Genomic DNA, 19,083 nt, shown 5'->3' on the forward strand with positions numbered 1-19,083 from the left:
ACTCGATACAACCAATCCTTAATAATAACTGAAAAGTATGGATATGCGAGTGCAGTGTCTGGCTAGAGGTGTTGACCATCAACTTTCACTTGATCAAAGGCGTGCCTAAGAGTCTCATCTCGCATCTGCTCCAGAGGGAAATCCCCAGCATGGAATCCTCTAAGGGCTGGGGAAGCTGAGACTTCCCCCTCCCTTACGTCCTCCTCAAATCAAAATCAAATCAACTAAAATAACTTTTATTGTCACACAACCATATACACAAGTGCAATAGTGTGTGAAATTCTTGAGTGCAGTTCCGAGCAACACAGCAGTCATGACAGTGATGAGACATATACCAATTTACAATAAACTTCAGATTTACACAACACAATTTAAAATCTAATATACACATAATTACACACAACACAATATACAAATAATAACATACAATGTACAGTATACGATACACACAATATAGAATACACATTATACAATAAAAAAAATTATATATAGTATATATAAAATGTACATTAGTTTGTATTGTACTGTATGGACATCCAGGCTGTCGGTTGATAGTCAGTTGCCAGTGTGTTGTTAAGAGAGAATATAATTTATGACAGTCCAGTGTGAGATAATAAGATTAATAAAGTGCAGTGCTGATGTATATTGATCGTGAGAGATCAAGAGTTCAAAAGTCTGATTGCTTGAGGGAAGAAGCTGTCATGACGTCGGCTGGTGCGGGTCCTGATGCTGCGATACCGCCTGCCTGATGGTAGCAGTGAGAGCAGCCCATGGCTCAGGTGGCTGGAGTCTCTGATGATCCTCCGAGCTTTTTTCACACACCGCCTGGTATATATGTCCTGGAGGGAGGGAAGCTCACCTCTGATGATGTGTCTGGCAGTTCGCACCACCCTTTGCAGGGCTTTGCAGTTGTGGGCGATGTTATTGCCATACCAGGCGGAGATGCAGCCAGTCAGGATGCTCTCTACAGTGCTGGTGTAGAACTGTGTGAGGATGTGGCAGTTCATTCCAAACTTCCTCAGCCGTCTCAGGAAGAAGAGGCACTGAAGAGCCTTCTTCACAACGGCCTCAGTGTGGACAGACCATGTGAGTTCCTCAGTGATGTGGACACCGAGGAACTTGAAGCTGCTGACTCTCTCCACTGGTTCTCCATTGATGGTGATGGGGCTGTGTTCTTTTTCTCTTCTCCTGAAGTCCACCACAAGCTCCTTTGTCTTGCTGACGTTGAGGGAGAGGTTGTGCTCCTGACACCAGCATGTCAGAGTGTGCACCTCCTCTCTGTAGTTTCATCATTGTCAGTGATCAGACCTTCCACCGTCATATCATCAGCAAACTTGATGGCATTGGAGCTGTGTGTTGCCACACAGTCATGTGTGTACAGGGAATACAGGAGTGGGCTGAGAACACAGCCCTGTGGGGCTCCAGTGTTGAGGGTCAGTGATGAGGAGATGTTACTGCCCATTCTAACCACCTGGCATCTGCTTGACAGGAAGTCCAGGATCCAGCTGCACAGCGAGCTGTTTAAGTCCAGAGCCCGGAGTTTCACATCAAGCATGGAGGGCACTATGGTGTTGAATGCTGAGCTGTAGTCTACAAACAGCATTCTTACATAAGTGTTCCTTTTTTCCAGGTGGGAGAGAGCAGTGTGTAGTTTAGATGTAATGGCATCATCAGTGGAGCGGTTGTTGCGGTAAGCAAACTGCAATGGGTCCAGTAAGGGAGGCAGCACAGAGCAGATGTAATCTCTGATTAGTCTCTCAAAGCATTTGCTGATGATGGGGGTCAGAGCAACAGGACACCAGTCATTTAAGCAAGTTATTTTGGATTGCTTTGGTACAGGCACAATGGTGGACGTTTTGAAGCATGTGGGGACCACAGACAAGGAGAGGGAAAGGTTGAAAATGTCCATAAAAACACCAGCTAGTTGGTTCACGCACACTCTGGTTTCTGGTTGGGTTGGATCCATATTGTTTTGGTTGGAACAACATCCTCTACGCACTTTCTGATGAAACACGTTACGCTATCAGCATAAAGCTCGATGTCGTCATCAGAGGCGGACTGGAACATCTCCCAGTCTGCGTGATCAAAACAGTCTTGTAGTGTAGAGTCTGACTGGTCCGACCAGCACTGGATCGTTCTGAGGGTAGGTGCTTCCTGTTTCAGTTTCTGCCTGTAAGCGGGCAGAAGCAGAATGGAAGAGTGGTCCGATCTGCCAAATGGTGGCGGGGGAGGGATCTGTAGCCATCCCGGAAGGGAGAGTAGCAATGGTCCAAAACCTAGTCCCCTCGTCTGTTGAAACTGATGTGTTGGTAGTATTTCAGTGCTATTGACTTGAAGTTGGCTTTGTTAAAGTCCCCGGTCACAATGAACGCAGCCTCAGGGTACGCGGTTTCCTGCTTGCTTATACTCCCATACAGTTCCTTGAGTGCCCGGTCTGTGTCGGCTTGTGGCGGGATGTACACAGCTGTGATGATGACCGCTGTGAATTCCCTCGGTAGCCAGAATGGTCGACACAGAAGCATGAGAAATTCCAGATCAGGAGAGCAGAAAGACTTGATAGAATGTACGTTCCTCTGATCACACCAGGATTTGTTGATCATAAAACATACACCACCACCTCTGCTTTTACCTGAGAGGTCTTTCGCTCTGTCCGCTCGGTGCACGGAGAACCCCGCGGGTTCGATGGCTGAATCTAGAATCTCCACAGACATCCAAGTTTCCATAAGGCAGATAATGCAGCAGTCCCTCGTCTCTTGTTGGAAAGAGATCCGCGCTCTCAGCTCGAAGAGCTTGTTGTCCAGAGACGGAACATTTGCCAGTAGAATACTGGGTAGTGGGGCTTTATTTCCCCTTTTCCTTCTGCATTTCCGCGGCTGGGCTGCCTAGACAAAGGGCTCTGCTGGCGTGTTTGTAAACAGCGGGTCGGCATTGAGGTATCTGAAGTCCGGTTTATGGTGTGTAATTGCAGAACCAATGTCCAAAAGTGTTTGTCTGTCGTAGACAATAAGGCAGACAACATCCAAGACAAAAAACATAAGAATTGTAAACAAAACAAACAAAAAACTACAATGTTGTGTCGGAGCTTGCAACGCAGCAGCCATACTCGGCGCCATCTTGAGTCTTGACGTGGAGCTGACATAGACAGCCCTGGCTCCGCCTCCCCAGCCAGCGAGTCACACATCAAACACTGTTACACTTTGTTGCAGGACCCATCCACACACATTTCCTTTAATAAGGTAGTACATGCCAATTCATTTCCAAGATTAGTGGATGGGTGAGGCGGGAATTAACCGCAGCCTTGACACTATGTTTTTGTACCCAAAATTGAATAGTGACTGTCACTACAGTGTAATTTTTGATATCCCCGTGCACACACCTTACCTTCACCCACCGGCTTGTATCCAAAGCCTCAGACTGATCCAAGCTTTGGTAATTGGAGGATTGATTACAACCTGAATCCACCAAGGCTTGATATGTTCCCCCTCTTAATACTCACAGGTATCCAGTACGCTCCTGCTCGATTGGGGGCAGCCTGTGGTGCATCGGGGACCCGGACCAATGTCTCCACCTCCATCGTGGGGCATCGGTCCTGGAAATGCTCAGGTTCCCCGCAGCTCCAGCAGACCAGCCCAGACTTCACGCCCACACCCGCGGCAGCGGATTCACCAGCCTGTGGGGGAGAGTGGAGAGGGTTATGGGAAACTGGTGGGATGAATGGCCAACGGGACCGGGGAACAGGAACAGGATGAGGGGAAGGAGAGGGGGAGGGAGGAGAGAGAGAGGGAGAGAGAGAGAGAGAAGAGGGCTCGTTTGCCCCTGAATACACCAAGCTTCGTAGCACCTGTCGATCATCCATTTGAGCTTGAAGGAGGGCCTGGAAGCGCTGCTCCTGTTCCTGACACATGTTTGTCGGCTGCATGCATCTCTCTCTCTCTCTCTCCTCCGGCAGTTCGGACTGCCCTTTTATCCCTACCAGCTCTCACTGCAAACACAAACAGCTGTTAGAGATAATTTCCCACAGGTGTCAATCTTTACCGTTCTTCCTCTCTTGGCTTCGCTCTCCACAGACGTTGCTTGGCTATGCCCACATCACCACAGATTTATATTCATTACGAGGGAGAAGATATAAGTGGGTCGCAATATCAGAGCATTCACCTGCCCCGATGTGCAGCCTGTCAGTGCAGCACAATGACTATCAAGGGGCTATCAAGTTGTAATGTAAGTAGGAAAAGCTGTAATGTCAACAATATCTGTGAAACAAGTAACTCTGATTGAACACTTTGATGTTCGCAATAAATATCTCTGAAAACATCTGTTTGTATCTTACCTCAGTTTCAGTGAACTTGTTTACATGCAGCTGATCTGTTTACCACTGAAGTTTATTAGAGGTATACTGTTTGATATAGATATACATAACTTGCTCTGGCTTTCAAGACACAGGAAAATTTCCTGCCATTAAATAAATAAATAATTACATGTGTAGGATGTTTGCGTTGTAGGAATGTACAAGCAGATTTTTTAAATAAAATCAGTACGGCTTTTGATTTAACGTGTTAATTCAGTGCAATTCATTCTATAAAAAATAACATGTTAAAAGATTTTACGCAATTATTTATGTCCCCGGACCATAATAGGGAATATTCCTTCCATTTAAGCAATTCAAGCATGGAGTACCACCTGTTTTCTCCAGGGGGCAGTAAGCAAAACTCACTGTATAGGCAACCCACAGCTCATACAGACAGAGAACAAAGCACACTTACCGATAGTAGAAGACACAAGATGAGAACATGTTATTCCGTACGAACACAGCTTGATGGAGTGCAAATCCGAAGGCAGGGATATCAAGACATGTTTTTCTAAATGTTTTAAACTTTGTTTAACTTGACACAGCGACCTAAAAATGGTATGTTTATGATGCAACGCAACCGAGTCGCTCCACAAGGGTCCATCGACGTGTCCTTAAACAAGTCCTTAAAATAAATCTCGGACTGATTGACAAATTCAGTTGCAAAATGGATGGCTATGGACTGTAGCCCAATGATAGGCTTATGTTCAATAATATGGAAATAAACAATATATTGCATCACTTTTGTCACTTTTTGTATCACCTTTTTAAATGCTTAAATTGTGTGCCTTATAATATATATATATATAAAAATATGTCTTTTATTTAAGAATAGTGATCATATGAAGCCATTTATTATCACATAGTTGTTTGGCTCCTTTTTAAATCATAATGATAACAGAAATCACCCAACTGTCAAAAGACCTGCGTAACAAGGTAATGGAACTTAATAAAGATGGAAAAGGATATAAAAAGATATCCAAAAACTTGAAAATGCCAGTCAGTACTGTTCAATCACTTATTAAGAAGTGGAAAATTCGGGGATCTCTTGATACCAAGCAAAGGTCAAGTAGACCAAGAAAGATTTCAGCCACAACTGTCAGAAGAATTGTTCGGGATACAAAGAAAAACCCACAGGTAACCTCAGAAGAAATACAGGCTGCTCTGGAAAAAGACGATGTGGTTGTTTCAAGGAGCACAATACGACGATACTTGAACAAAAATGAGCTGCATGGTTGAGTTGCCAGAAAGAAGCCTTTACTGTGCCAATGCAACAAAAAAGCCCGGTTACAATATGCCTGACAACACCTTAAAAAGCCTCACAGCTTCTGGCACACTGTAATTTGGAGTGACGAGACCAAAATAGAGCTTTATGATCACAACCATAAGCGCTATGTTTGGAGAGGGGTCAACACGGCCTATAGTGAAAAGAATACCATCCCCACTGTGAAGCATGGTGGTGGCTCACTGATGTTTTGGGGGTGTAAGAGCTCTAAAGGCACGGGGAATCTTGTGAAAATTGATGGCAAGATTAATGCAGCATGTTATCATGAAATACTGGCAGACAATTTGCATTCTTCTGCACGAAAGCTGCGCATGGGACTCTCTTGAACTTTCCAGCACGACAATAACCCTAAGCACAAGGCCAAATTGACCCTCCAGTGATTACAGCAGAAAAAGGTGAATGTTCTGGAGTGGCCATCACAGTCTCCTGACCTTAATATCATCGAGCCATTCTGGGGAGATCTCAAACGTGCAGTTCATGCAAGACGACCAAAGACTTTGCATGACCTGAGGCATTTTGCCAAGACTAATGGGCAGCTATACCACCTGCCAGAATTTGGGGCCTCATAGACAACTATTACAAAAGACCGCACACTGTCATTGATGCTAAAGGGGGCAATACACATTATTAAGAACTAAGGGTATATAGACTTTTGAACAGGGGTCATTTCATTTTTTTTTTTTTTTTGCCATGTTTTGTTTTATGATTGTGCCATTCTGTTATAACCTACAGTTGAATATGAATCCCATAAGAAATAAAAGAAATGTGTTTTGCCTGCTCACTCATGTTTTCTTTAAAAATGGTACATATATTACCAATTCTCCAAGGGTATGCAAACTTTTGAGCACAACTGTATGTATGTATGTATATATATACATACACACACACACATACATACACACATACACATACATAGTGCAAATCTAAATACAAATCGGTTATATACAGTGCAAGGGAATGTAATGGCAGAAGAGGTTGGATGTGTTGGATAATATAAAAAGACTAAGCTGTGCATTGCACATAATTATTGCTCAATGGGGCAGCTTTAACTGTTCATGAGACGGATAGCCTGGGGGAAAAAACTGTTCCTGTGCTCAGAGCTCTGAAGCATCGGCCAGAAGGCAACAGTTCAAAAAGGTGGTGGGCAGGGTGAGTGGGGTCCAGAGTGATTTTTCCAGCCTTTTTCCTCACTCTGGAAGTGTATAGTTCTTGAAGGGAGGGCAGGGGGCAACCAATAATCCTCTCAGCAGTCCGAACTGTCCTTTGTAGTCTTTTGATATCCGATTTCGTAGCTGAACCAAACCATACAGTTATAGAAGTGCAAAGGACAGACTCAATGACTGCTGAGTAGAACTGTATCAGCAGTGCCTGTGGCAGGTTGAACTTCCTCAACTGGTGAAGGAAGTACAACCTATGCTGGGCCTTTTTCGCAATGGAGTCAATGTGGGTATCCCACTTCAGGTCCTGTGAGATGGTAGTGCCCAGGAACCTGAATGACTCCACTGCTGCCACAGTGCTGTTTAGAATGGTGAGGGGGGGACAGTGTTGGGGTGTTCCTCCTAAAGTCCACAATCATCTCCACCGTTTTGGGCGTGTTCAGCTCAAGGTTGTTTTGACTGCACCAGACAGCCAGCTGTTCAACCTCCCTTCTGTATGCAGACTCATCGTCATCTCGGATGAGGCCGATGACAGTGGTGTCGTCTGCAAACTTCAGGAGCTTGACAGAGGGGTCCTTGGTGATGCAGTTGTTGATGTAGAGGGAGAAGAGTAGTGGGGAGAACACACATCTCTGGGGGGCACCAGTGCTGATTGTACAGGTGCTGGAAATGAATTTCCCCTGTCTCACTAGCTGCTGCCTGTCCATCAGAAAGCTGGTAATCCACTGACAGATAGACGTGGGAACAGAGAGTTGGTATAATTTAGTCCGGAGAATAGCTGGGATGATGGTGTTGAAAGCCGAACTGAAGTCCACAAAAAGGATCCTTGCATATGTCCCTGGTCTGTCCAGATGTTGCAGGATATGATGCAATCCCATGTTGACTGCATCATCCACAGACCTGTTTGCTCGATAAGCAAATTGAAGGGGATCTAGAAGGGGTCCAGTGACGTCCTTCAGGTGGGCCAACAGCAGTCTCTCAAATGACTTCATGACCACAAATGTCAGGGCGACAGGTCTGTAGTCATTAAGTCCTGTGATTTTTGGTTTCTTTGGGACAGGAATGATGATTGAGCGTTTGAAGCAGCAGGGAATTCACACTGCTCCAGTGATCTGTTGAAAATCAGAGTGAAGATGGGGGCCAGCTGGTTAGCACAGGATCTAAGACATGCAGGTGAAATACCATTTGGGCATGAAGCTTTCCTTATCTTTTGTTTTTGAAAGCCACGGCACACATCATCTTCACAGATCTTAAGTGCAGGTTGAGTAGCAGGAGGGGGGAGGAGGGGGGTTGCAGGAGGTGTTGGTGTTTGTGTGAAGTGAAGGTCAGTTGTTGGTCCACCACAGGGTTGGGGGTAAGAGTCCTGTAAGTCATAAGCTGTTTCATGCCACTCCACACTGATGTAGGGTCATTAGCTGAAAACTTCTTTTAGCCACTCTGATTCCGTTATTCAGTGTGTTCCTGGCCTGACTGTACAAGACTTTATCCCCACCCCTTTAAGAATCCTCTTTGGCCTGACGAAGCTGCCTGAGTTCTACTGTAAACCATGGTTTGTCATTGTTAAACATTAAATAAGTCCTAGTAGAGATGTACATATCCTCACAGAAACTGATATATGATGTAACAGTATCTGTGAGCTCATCCAGATTGGTGTCTGCAGCCTCAAAAACACTCCAATCAGTGCAGTCAAAGCAGGCTTGTAGTTCCAGCTCAGCTTCATTGGTCCATGTCTTTACAGTCTTTACTACAGGCTTAGCAGTTTTTAATTTATGTCTGTAGTTTTGAAGAAGATGAACCAGACAGTGATCAGAGAGTCCCAAAGCTGCTCTAGGTACAGAGCGATATGCATTCTTTATTGTTGTGTAGCAGTGATCCAGTATATTTCTGTCTCTGGTGGGGAATGTAATGTGCTGTCTGTATTTGGGCAGTTCACGTGTGAGATTTGCTTTGTTAAATTCCCCAAGAATAATAAGTGAGTCTGGGTATTGTTGTTCCATGTCTGTGATTTGATCAGCCAGCTGTTGCAGCGCGGCATTCAAACACACGTTTGGCGCGATGTAAACACTCACCAGAATAAACGAGGAAAACTCCCGCGGTGAGTAGAAAGGCTTACAGTTAATAAAGAGCGCTTCCAAATTAGGACAGCACATCTTCTTTAATGTTGTTACATCTGTACACCAACTTTCATTGATGTAAAAGTATGTTCCACCGCCTCTCGTTTTCCCCGAGAATGTAATTATACATAGTTGTTAAAAAAGTTCTTCGTTCACAGAATGCGATATCCACAATGGACAATTAGAAAAAGAAATGTGTGAACAGCAGTGTCCTTCTGAACATTATTGCAGATTAACCGGTTACCAGCATTTAAAAATAACGTTTTCACTCTGAAACAATTGAAAATCACGTTGTTCCCATTTTCAGTTATGTTCTGCAAAAAATGTCCTTTGTTTTTGTTTTCGTTCCATTTTTAGTCCCTGGTTATAATGTAACATAATTACTTTCATTATCAGCAATGCAAAGATGTTTTAAAACTAACCTGAATCATTAACGTGACATTGTTTGCCTTGTAGTCCTGAAAAGCAATAGGTGATGGCTGTATTGTACTTCCTTGGGCTGTAGCTACTGTAAACCGCTTATGAGTTGGTTTAGTTTACTGATAAACCAACAAGTTTGATGGAGGCTTCTGCTGTGTCTTAAAGGTGTCGTTTAGTTGGCTGGCTATTTCAGGAACTCTTTAAATACTTTAAATATAATGTATCATTTTCTAAAAGAATATAAATATATAAAGTTTTATTTCCTAAAAATATTTCTTAAAGTAAGGGGAACATGTCCCCCACCCCTGGCTATAATGGTTGCTACATCCCTGGCTTTGTTATTAAGTCATTTTGAATTACTAAAAATTTAAATATTGGCTATATAATTTTAAGATATCAAATGTACATACACAAATGGAATGACGTAAGTTTATGAAATTATCAGGGAAATGATAACAGAAATGACAGATAAAAACTTTTTTTAAAGTTTAAAAAAGATGAAAAAGTTATTTTATTGGAAGTTTTACTACTATGACTGATAAATGAATATTTTGTATGTAGTGCAATCTCTGATTGGGATATAAATACTAATGGTAAATTAAATGGAAAAAAAGTATAAATATTATAATAAAAAAAAAAACAGTAAATGTAATAAAGGCTTATTAAAATATAACAATTATAAGAAAAATTTTGTGTCGTAAAATTAATTATTTCAAAAGGGTTAACATTTCTTAAAATATCAGGGGGTACTTAACGTAAATCATTTAGGTCAAAGTGGTTCAGCTGACAAGAAAGTTTGGGAACCGCTGCTCTAATGGAATAAAAGTACCTTTTTGTATGAGCCAAATCGTATGATATCTTATGATATTACGAACTGTCATGAGACTATGTTAGGTCGCAACTTGTTAGGACAAAAACTCAGATTAACATAAAAGCAACAGTTTTATTGCTTGTCACTTTGCATAAAAGTGTTTTTTCAACTTGATCTTTTTTCCACCAGCTTCTTGAGTATACAGGAGTGAACATGCCTGAATGCCTGTAACTGAGCATTTGCTGTTATTTTTAAGTGACGGTAAATCAGAGGTTGTAAACATTTCAGAAGATCATCATAGCCCCATAAATCAGAACCCACATCCTAAAAAATGAAGACATGCACATTCTTCTCATTTTCTTCATTTGAAGCCAAGGGGCAAGTTATCAACACGACCGCATGACCAACATCAGCTGTCATCTGATTTGAAAGCATTTGTAGATCCTGAAATAGCATGCGTTTTATCATCATCATACTCCACAAAACAATGTGCTGTATTAGAACAGTTTCCTTGTACATTAGACCTGTGGCTCTGAATTGGTTTTGCTTCAGGACCCAGATTTTAAATAAGACATTAAGTGGCAATACAACACAGTGGACAAATTGCTTATTATACAAAAGTAACTTGCATAAAAAATTGTTTTTATTATTAGGCTACTTATGACTTGGTTGACACAAAACATGTATAACTTTTTGATACCAATTTTGCCATGATTGGCCACGTTTCCTGTCCGCCATTTTGCATTTCATTTAAAACCTTTTTTAAACTTGACCTACAGTGTTTAGCAGATCTTCCATGCTCGCAAAACGTTCTTAAAAGCTTTTTGATAGACCAAACTGTTCTTGTGTAATTCATCATTTAAATTTATGAAAATGTAAATGATTTATAAGCAGTTTTATTTACGTGAATTCTAAAGTTTTATTTAAGAAATTCTACCAATGGCTTTTAAACCAACTTTATTATACCAATCAAACATTATTGCCATTGTTGCTGTTTGTGTGCTTGGCCGCTTAATTGCTATTTGCAGCTATATTTTGGGGGTATTTACACTTGGTCACGTCATGCATTTTTACTGATCTGATTGTTATCCGATCATGAAAAGACCAGGTGTAAATGCCCTCCAAGAAGGATACGAGATGGATATACATCTGATGGATATAAATCCTCTGGATGCATTCCATTCGAAACTCTGTCAAGTGTAAATGCATCTGGCTGTTCAAGACACATATATAAACTTTACTCCTCCCAAACAATGCTACATCAGGATAAGGAAAAAGCAAAACATCACAGCTGTTAACGAGTAATTGCATATGGCTCGCATCATGCAATAAATAATATCAAAGAAAGGAATGGATGCACATTGTAGGCGGGACAGAACTTTTTTCTTTATTTATTTGATGCAGATCGCTGACGAAAACTGAAACTAAACACAATAAGCACAGCTGGCGTGCACACACAAAGACACGCTCACCTGGCAAAGTCACTTGGAATCAAATAATATATCACATCTTTTAAATTCACTGCCCTGAATTAGCATAATCACAGAAGTGAACTCTGTTTTATTTGCATATAGCACTGGAATTGAAGATCAGATTTCTTTGGTGGAGACACATTGATGTGGCCAAGAGTAAATGGAATGTGCTTATTCAATCGGATAGCAAGTGACCAAGTGTTAATGCCCCCTTAGACTAGCTTACATTACATTTTGGTAACAGATGAATTTGCACCAAAATACAAAATAATCTGGACCTGTACAGCCTTTGACCTCAACAACAAAAGATATGAAAAGCATTTTCTCCTCCCTTTTAAAATTTGATAGGCCTATTTATTTAGCATTAGAAAAACATGCCTTTGTGCTACAACATACAATGCAGCTACTTCCAATAGCATATCATTTCCCATAGAATGGAGGCCTTCTACTTAAATCCATCTCAGAGACAGGCATCACACTTTTCTCCAGAACAGAGATGGTGGGATGTCAGTTATATCGCTGCATTGACCGCTCTTATGTTCTGTAGAAGAGTGTGGAAAGGGGGCCTGTGTTGCTCAGCAGCAAAGACGCTGACTACCACCCCTGGAGTTCGAATCCGGGGCGTGCTAAGTGAGTCCAGCCAGGCTTCCTAAGCAACCAATTGGCCCGGGTTGCTAGGGTGGGTAGAATCACGTGGGTTACCTTCCTCGTGGTCACTATAAGGTGGTTCTAGCTCTCAGTGGGGCATGTGGTGAGTTGGGCATGGATGCCATGGTGAATAGCATGAGCCTCCACACGCGCTAGGTCTCTGCGGTAACACGCTCAGCAAGCCATGTGATAAGATGCTTTGGCTGACTGTCTCAGAAGCGGAGGCAACTAAGATTCGTCCTCCGTCATCCAGATTGAAGCGAGTCACTACGCCACCACGAGGAATCAGAGCGCATTGGGAATTGGGCATGCCATATTAGGGAGAAAAGTGGAGAGAAAAAAAAAAAGAGTATGGAAAGAAATCCCATCCAATCCTGTCGTAAATGGAGCATGAAGCCGACCTCAAGCATAAGTGCTGATGCAATCAAACAATGCCAATAATGTGTGAAATGCAAATGCTTTACACTGCAACAAACACTGTTACACTGAAGCTAAAGCAATGATTCATTCAACATGCCAGAGAGCTTCATTTCAAGAGCGAGTCCTGGTGAAAGAGGTGAATCACTGGTGTCCTGGTGAGCTGCAACATTTTTAATCATGTTTTCACCCATTTTCGACTGAACACATTGGTGCTCCAAGAAATAATAATTGATTCCTATGAAGATCTCATAGAAAGAAAAATGTTTCAAAAACATTACCTACCCTCACCTCCCAGCGTAATGTTTCATAACCCCAGGGGAACATTAGGCTAAAAGGTTGCTCTTTCATGTTCCAGGAGACTTAATAGAGTAAAGGTAACCATTAGTTATGATTCAAATATACACTTTGTCTCAGATGTTTATCCAAAAATTCCTTAGAGGAAATAAACTATACACAAATGAGACAATTGTTGACATACAGTAAGAGTACAGCACTACATATAAAATCAATGTTTTTATATTGAGATCTCTGTCTTTTCATTGCAGAATTTGATATCTTGGCAAATCTGAGCACAGTTTGAGACTTTGTTGAAATATCTGAGAAGCAGGAGACTTCAGCAAAATTCTCCATTTGAACTCCACTTAATATCTTTGCTGCCTATATTAGAAACAACTGAGTTATTAAAATTGCACTCAGAAGTTTTTTCCTCATTAAAAAATGTGAACTCCTAAAGACATGAATTTAATTTTGCAATATATGTATAAAATCATGAGCACTCACATTAAAATGAAGACTCCAGTCATATCAGTAACCTTATAAAAGCTGTTTTATTCTACATGGTAAGGGTCTACAGATGGGGGCTGCCATGTTAGAATCACATGACCAGCCAAATACTACTCGCTTAATCTCAGTAACCGTCCTGTTATTTGACACTTTCACTCATTGATTAAAGTAATCATGACTGACTGTGAATTCTACATTTCTACAATAGGTTCTGAAACTGAAAACTATTGATTTTAAATTATGCTGCATCCAAGCCGCTAGGTGTCAGTGTAAGTCCAAGATGACACAAAGACAAAAGTTACTAAGTGCAACTTTAAAGAGATCACATTCGTGATTGTTCTTTTCCTACCCCTCTAATGACACAATGAGACATGTATTCTCATTTATGATGTCTTCATTGTTCTCAAAAGGGTTGTCTTTTACACCCAGTTAAAACTAATGCAGTGATGAATTTGAGTTTCATCAGGGAGTTTTGAAAGACTGAGGCACAAGACAGGCACTAAACAGGGCTCCTAACCCATCTCACATCTGGACAAAACTGTATTGACTTCTTGAAGTCGAGTTATGCTGAATGTACAAGACAGAAAAACTTCTCAGATTCATCCCACGTGACAATGGGCATATTCTGGTGACAAATTCAGTTTACAGTGTGATATTTGTGATTATTGAATTACTGAAAATGAACAGTTGAACATAATCACAAATGAATGCACAGTTTATAAAATGAAGGAAAGGGTGTGGAAACCAAAGATGTTGCTTTATCAAAACAATACAAGTCTATGATATATCCTAAGGTGAATAATAAAAAGTAAGCAAGTGTATGTGTGTGTGTGGTTTTAACACTCACACTCTTTGGACATTCCCACAGCGAAGCACTTCTGTAGTCGGCAGTATTGACAGCGGTTCCGCGTCACCTTGTTGATAATGCAGTTCTTCTCTCTGTGGCATGTGTACACCATGTTCTTCTGGATACTTCTGCGGAAAAAACCCTAAAAAGACAGAGAGAGAGAGAGAATAAACCAGTGAATAAGACCAGAGCTGGAGTTTTGATCTTGTGGTCTTGGTCTGGAGACCTTTCAAGACCAAATAAACATGGCCTTGGGCTGGGTCTCAAAAACATAAAGTCTGGATCTGGATATCGGCCTATGGTCTCAGACAAGACTGCAGTCTATTTCCAATATACCAAAGGTGACAATTACATCAACCAGAGGTTAGTATCTTCACAGTTCAAAAGAATTTGTGAGAATGAAGAACTCCCTCAGCAACAATGCTGGGTGTAATCTGATTACAAATTAATTAGTTACTGCAACTGAATTACTTTTAGTCAAAAAACAGTGTTTTTAAATTATTGTAATCCGATTACTTACTTTCAATTAAAGTATTTTAAGTACACTGATGAGCCAAAACATTTTGACCACCTGCCTAATATGCTGTTGGTCCTCCGCGTGCTGCCAAAGCAGTGCCAACCCGCCGAGGCATGGGTTCTACAAGACCCCTGAAGGTGTCCTGTGGTATCTGGCACCAAGACATTAGCAGCAGATCCTTCAAGTTCTGTAAATTGTGAGGTGGAGTAGCAGTGGATTGGACTTGTTGGTCCAGCACATCCCACAGATGCACAATCGAATTGAGAGCTGGGAAATTTGGAGGCCAGGGAAACACTGTGAACTCATCATGTTCCTCAAACCATTCCCGAACAATATGTGCAGTGTGGCAGGGTGCATTATCCTGCTAAAAGAGACCACTGCCATCAGGGAATACCATTGCCATGAAGGGGTGTACCTGGTCTCCAACGATGTTTAGGTAGATGGCATGTGTCAAAATGACGTCCACATGAATGGCCGGACCTTATGAGGGTTTCCCAGCAGAACATTGCCCAGAGCATCACACTCCCTCCACCGGCTTGTCATCTTCCCACAGTGCATCCTGGTGCCATCACTTCCCCAGGTAAACGGTGCACACATACATGCCCGTCCATGTGATGTAAAAGAAAATGGTACTCATCGGACTAAGGCGACCTTCTTCCACTGATCCAGGGTCCAGTTCCGATGCTCGCTGTTCACTTACCATCTAATCTACCCAGACCTTGACATGTGGCCTTGTTAGGAGATGATCAATGTATTCGCTTCACCTGTGAGAGGTCTAACATTTTGGCTTATTAATGTACATTCCCTGGCTTACACATATTTCTACATTTATATAATTGATGTATTATCGGGGTTGGGATGGTTACTTTTAAAATGTATTCCACTACAGATTACAGAATACATGCTGAAAAATGTCATTTGTAGCATATTCCGTTAGATTACTCATCGTCAGTAACTTCAGCACTGGCAGATTGTTTCACGTTTTTGACTGTAAACAAGTGAAAAACATGAAAAAAATCTGCCAGTACAGTAAAACAAAATACACTTATATAAAAAATACATGCTCTGAAAAATTCTAAATATCTTAAGCAGTGTAGCTTCTCAAGTAAATTTATTTTACTTGAATTTACTAATTTTTTTTTTACTGGAAAAAAATATTTTGCAGTACATCTTTGCACTACTATTAAAGGTCTTACTAGAGGGGAAAAAATATCTAATGTGGATTTTCTTTATATAATTCATTATAAAAAAATAATTGCAACTGGTAACAGGTGCATCTAATGGCTAGAAATACCATTTTACCTTGACATAATGCTAAATGTTCAGATGGCAATTTACACAAGGAACTATTTCTGATGCTCCAAACTTTCTTCCAAACTTTTCTCTTCCCCCCCATAAGGCATTAGGGACCCCCCATAAGAAGTCAAAAATAGACTTTGGGGGGTCTTCCAATATTTGTATTTTATTAAAGATAATAATGACAAATACTATTTAATTCACACAGTTAGGATACTGTAAATTTTGTGAATTATTTACAATAATCAGGGCTCTACAGTGCCAGCATTTTACTCGCATTAGGGAGTGAATATTACTGCTTGCGAATGCAGAAAACTATTCGGTTACAGCTGATCTAACGCCCAAAATTATGAACTTATTATTGCAGCCTACCATCAGAATTAAAACCCCCTAATGTATATTCCCTCAAATACAAAATACTTTTAAAAGAGGCAAGTTAGTTATTTTTGCATTAAAAGCTCCTTTTTTCACTCTCACATGGTTGAGAGAGCTGTCCTCTCCCTTTCTTTCTTTCACGCGCACACAGAGGCCGAGGAAGAGATATACCACATGAAGATGGTTTAAGCAGAGTTTCTTGCTTGTTTCTTTTATGTGTTAAAAATTAAAAAACTGCCATAATAATATTATATATTAATATTATTTTCCATTACAATGAGTTAATTTTTTTTAACCAACATCAGTCCTGATCATAACTACCGAATATTTATTCATTTTCAGGATTTTAACCCTTTAAATGCCAGTTTGTTTATATAATGCCACTGTTGTTTTTTTTTTTTTTATGAAAACAGAAAAAAATAATTATTTTCCATATACTAAACGCTAAGGCATTATTAATTTTTTTTGTTTGTTTTTTGTTTTTTGCAGTGTCAGATTAAAAACAACCACACACACACTCAGTACCATAGAGGACAAAAATGTCCACGTCAAAAAACTGCCATAAAAATATAATATATTAATATTATTTTCCACTATCACTGACTTTTTAACCAACATCAGTCATGATCATAACTACCAAATATTCATTCATTTTCAGGATTTTAACCCTTTAAATGCCAGTATGTTTACATAATGCCACTGTTGCTTTTTACACACACACACACATTTCTCAATACACACATACAAAACACACTCTGACATCCATACCAACACACCCACACAATTTTAGCTGCATCATTTATTCAATTGGCCTGCAGTGGTCTATAATACAGCAAACAGAAAATAGGAAAAAAGCATGTATTTGCTCCACAGGCTAAACATGAGAAAAACGGCACCATCTGGTGGAAAATATTAACAATTAAAATTTTTAAGCCAGGGCTCTGGAATGAAAGCATAATATAATAGAATTCATGATTTTATAATTTAATGGCACTGGGATCAAATATTGAAGTTTTAATGGGTTTCAATGGGGACATATAAAAAATCTCCTGAAGGTCCTGTGTGTAACTATTTTGTGTATATAGTATTATAGATATAGGAACTGAGGTTGAAATATCAAAATTCCCCCAAAAATACACACCTTTGGCAAAATTTATGCCGTTGAAATTAACACAGCCAAAATGATTGAAAAAACTAGGTCGCACAAGGGTTAAATAATGATGGATTAATCTTGCGCTCACACACAAGATTCTGAGAAAAATTAAAATTAATAAAATAAAATAAAATGAGTCAAATTAAAATGTGCGAATCCATAATATGCGCGATAACAGTAAACAGCATGTCAGCGTCCTCGTCTAACTCAACGTGATAAGCAAAATCTCAAACACTTGTCACGTGGACAAGTGCTTGTGGGTTTTTATTTTATTTTTCTTGGGACTTCAATTGTCATGAAAATTCTATAACATCATAACCATGCACTGCAACACTGTAAAAACCTCTTAAAAGGGCATACCTTGTTGGTGCTTTATAACGAGACCATCAAGCAGCTGCATGGCTCTGTGTCAATGTGTAATAGACCAGTAGAAATGTCAACTGCTAGAAAAGTATCAAGTATCACGTCTATCGCGGTTATGCAAAATCCGTGGCAAAGCACGTTCCCAAAAATCATTGTATTATAATCATAATTTTGCATTTCTCACGGCCATCGATGATAGTGCTCTCTCGCACGCGCACACGAGCAAACCAATATAGCGCGAGGAGAGAGAGCGCGCATCCATGGCGTGAGAAATGCAAAATTATGATTATAATACAATTATTTTTGGGAACGTGCACTACATAACCTTTGCATATGCTGTATGTGTAGACATTATATACATTACATTAATGTAGTTATGAATGTTCTGAAAGTTTGATTTGAAAGATTTAAATGTTGATGAACTAGCTACTAATATGTTAAGAATTAGGCCTACCTAGTATATGTTTGTTAATGGCAAATGGAAGTATAAAGTGTCAACAATATATTATTAGTTTATTAATGGCTTAAGGAGATCTGTCAGGACTGATGTAGTTTGGTGCTGCTTGTCAGGTTCATTTAAGAAATACTGTGCCCCTAAATACTGCTAAGTGCAACACCCCCCAATCAAAGCCCCCCATCCCAAATCAAAACCTCAAGGGGTGGGGACCCCCCATAAGACTGGAATCAATTCGGGCACTGATGTGCAACAACGAACAAACAGGAAATATAGACAGTAGCTTAATTTGTTGAGCAAAAAACAAATAACGTTTCTGTGAAAACTTTTAAGTAATTAGTAATGTGAATAATTTTTGATGAGGTAATCAGTAAAGTAATCTGAATTTAGATAAGTGAATAGTAATTTGTAGAGGATTACTTTTGTAAGTAACTTACCTAACACTGCTTAGCAAACAAAATGAATACTGCATAAATCCATCATTTCCTCAATGTCATTTTATTACATTGCATGGTTATACAGTACTTTCAAGAGTACAATACATTATAATACTTGTTATAACACATGAAATTGGCTGTTGTTTTTAATGCATCCCCTTTGCAGGTATAACGTCATGGTTACTG

General features: G+C 40.3%; 1 protein-coding gene across 1 annotated transcript in view; it reads right to left on the minus strand.

Annotated features, from left to right (window-relative positions):
- Positions 1 to 19,083, minus strand: part of LOC127425144 (retinoic acid receptor beta-like) — a 220,115-nt gene that overhangs the window by 74,258 nt on the left and 126,774 nt on the right. The window contains exon 3 of the mRNA XM_051670829.1: positions 14,303 to 14,444. Within this exon, the coding sequence (XP_051526789.1) occupies positions 14,303 to 14,444 (142 nt within the window). The remainder of the gene's footprint in view (positions 1 to 14,302; positions 14,445 to 19,083) is intronic.

This window comes from Myxocyprinus asiaticus, chromosome 34 (genome assembly GCF_019703515.2).
Source record: "Myxocyprinus asiaticus isolate MX2 ecotype Aquarium Trade chromosome 34, UBuf_Myxa_2, whole genome shotgun sequence".
Lineage (NCBI taxonomy): Eukaryota > Metazoa > Chordata > Actinopteri > Cypriniformes > Catostomidae > Myxocyprinus > Myxocyprinus asiaticus.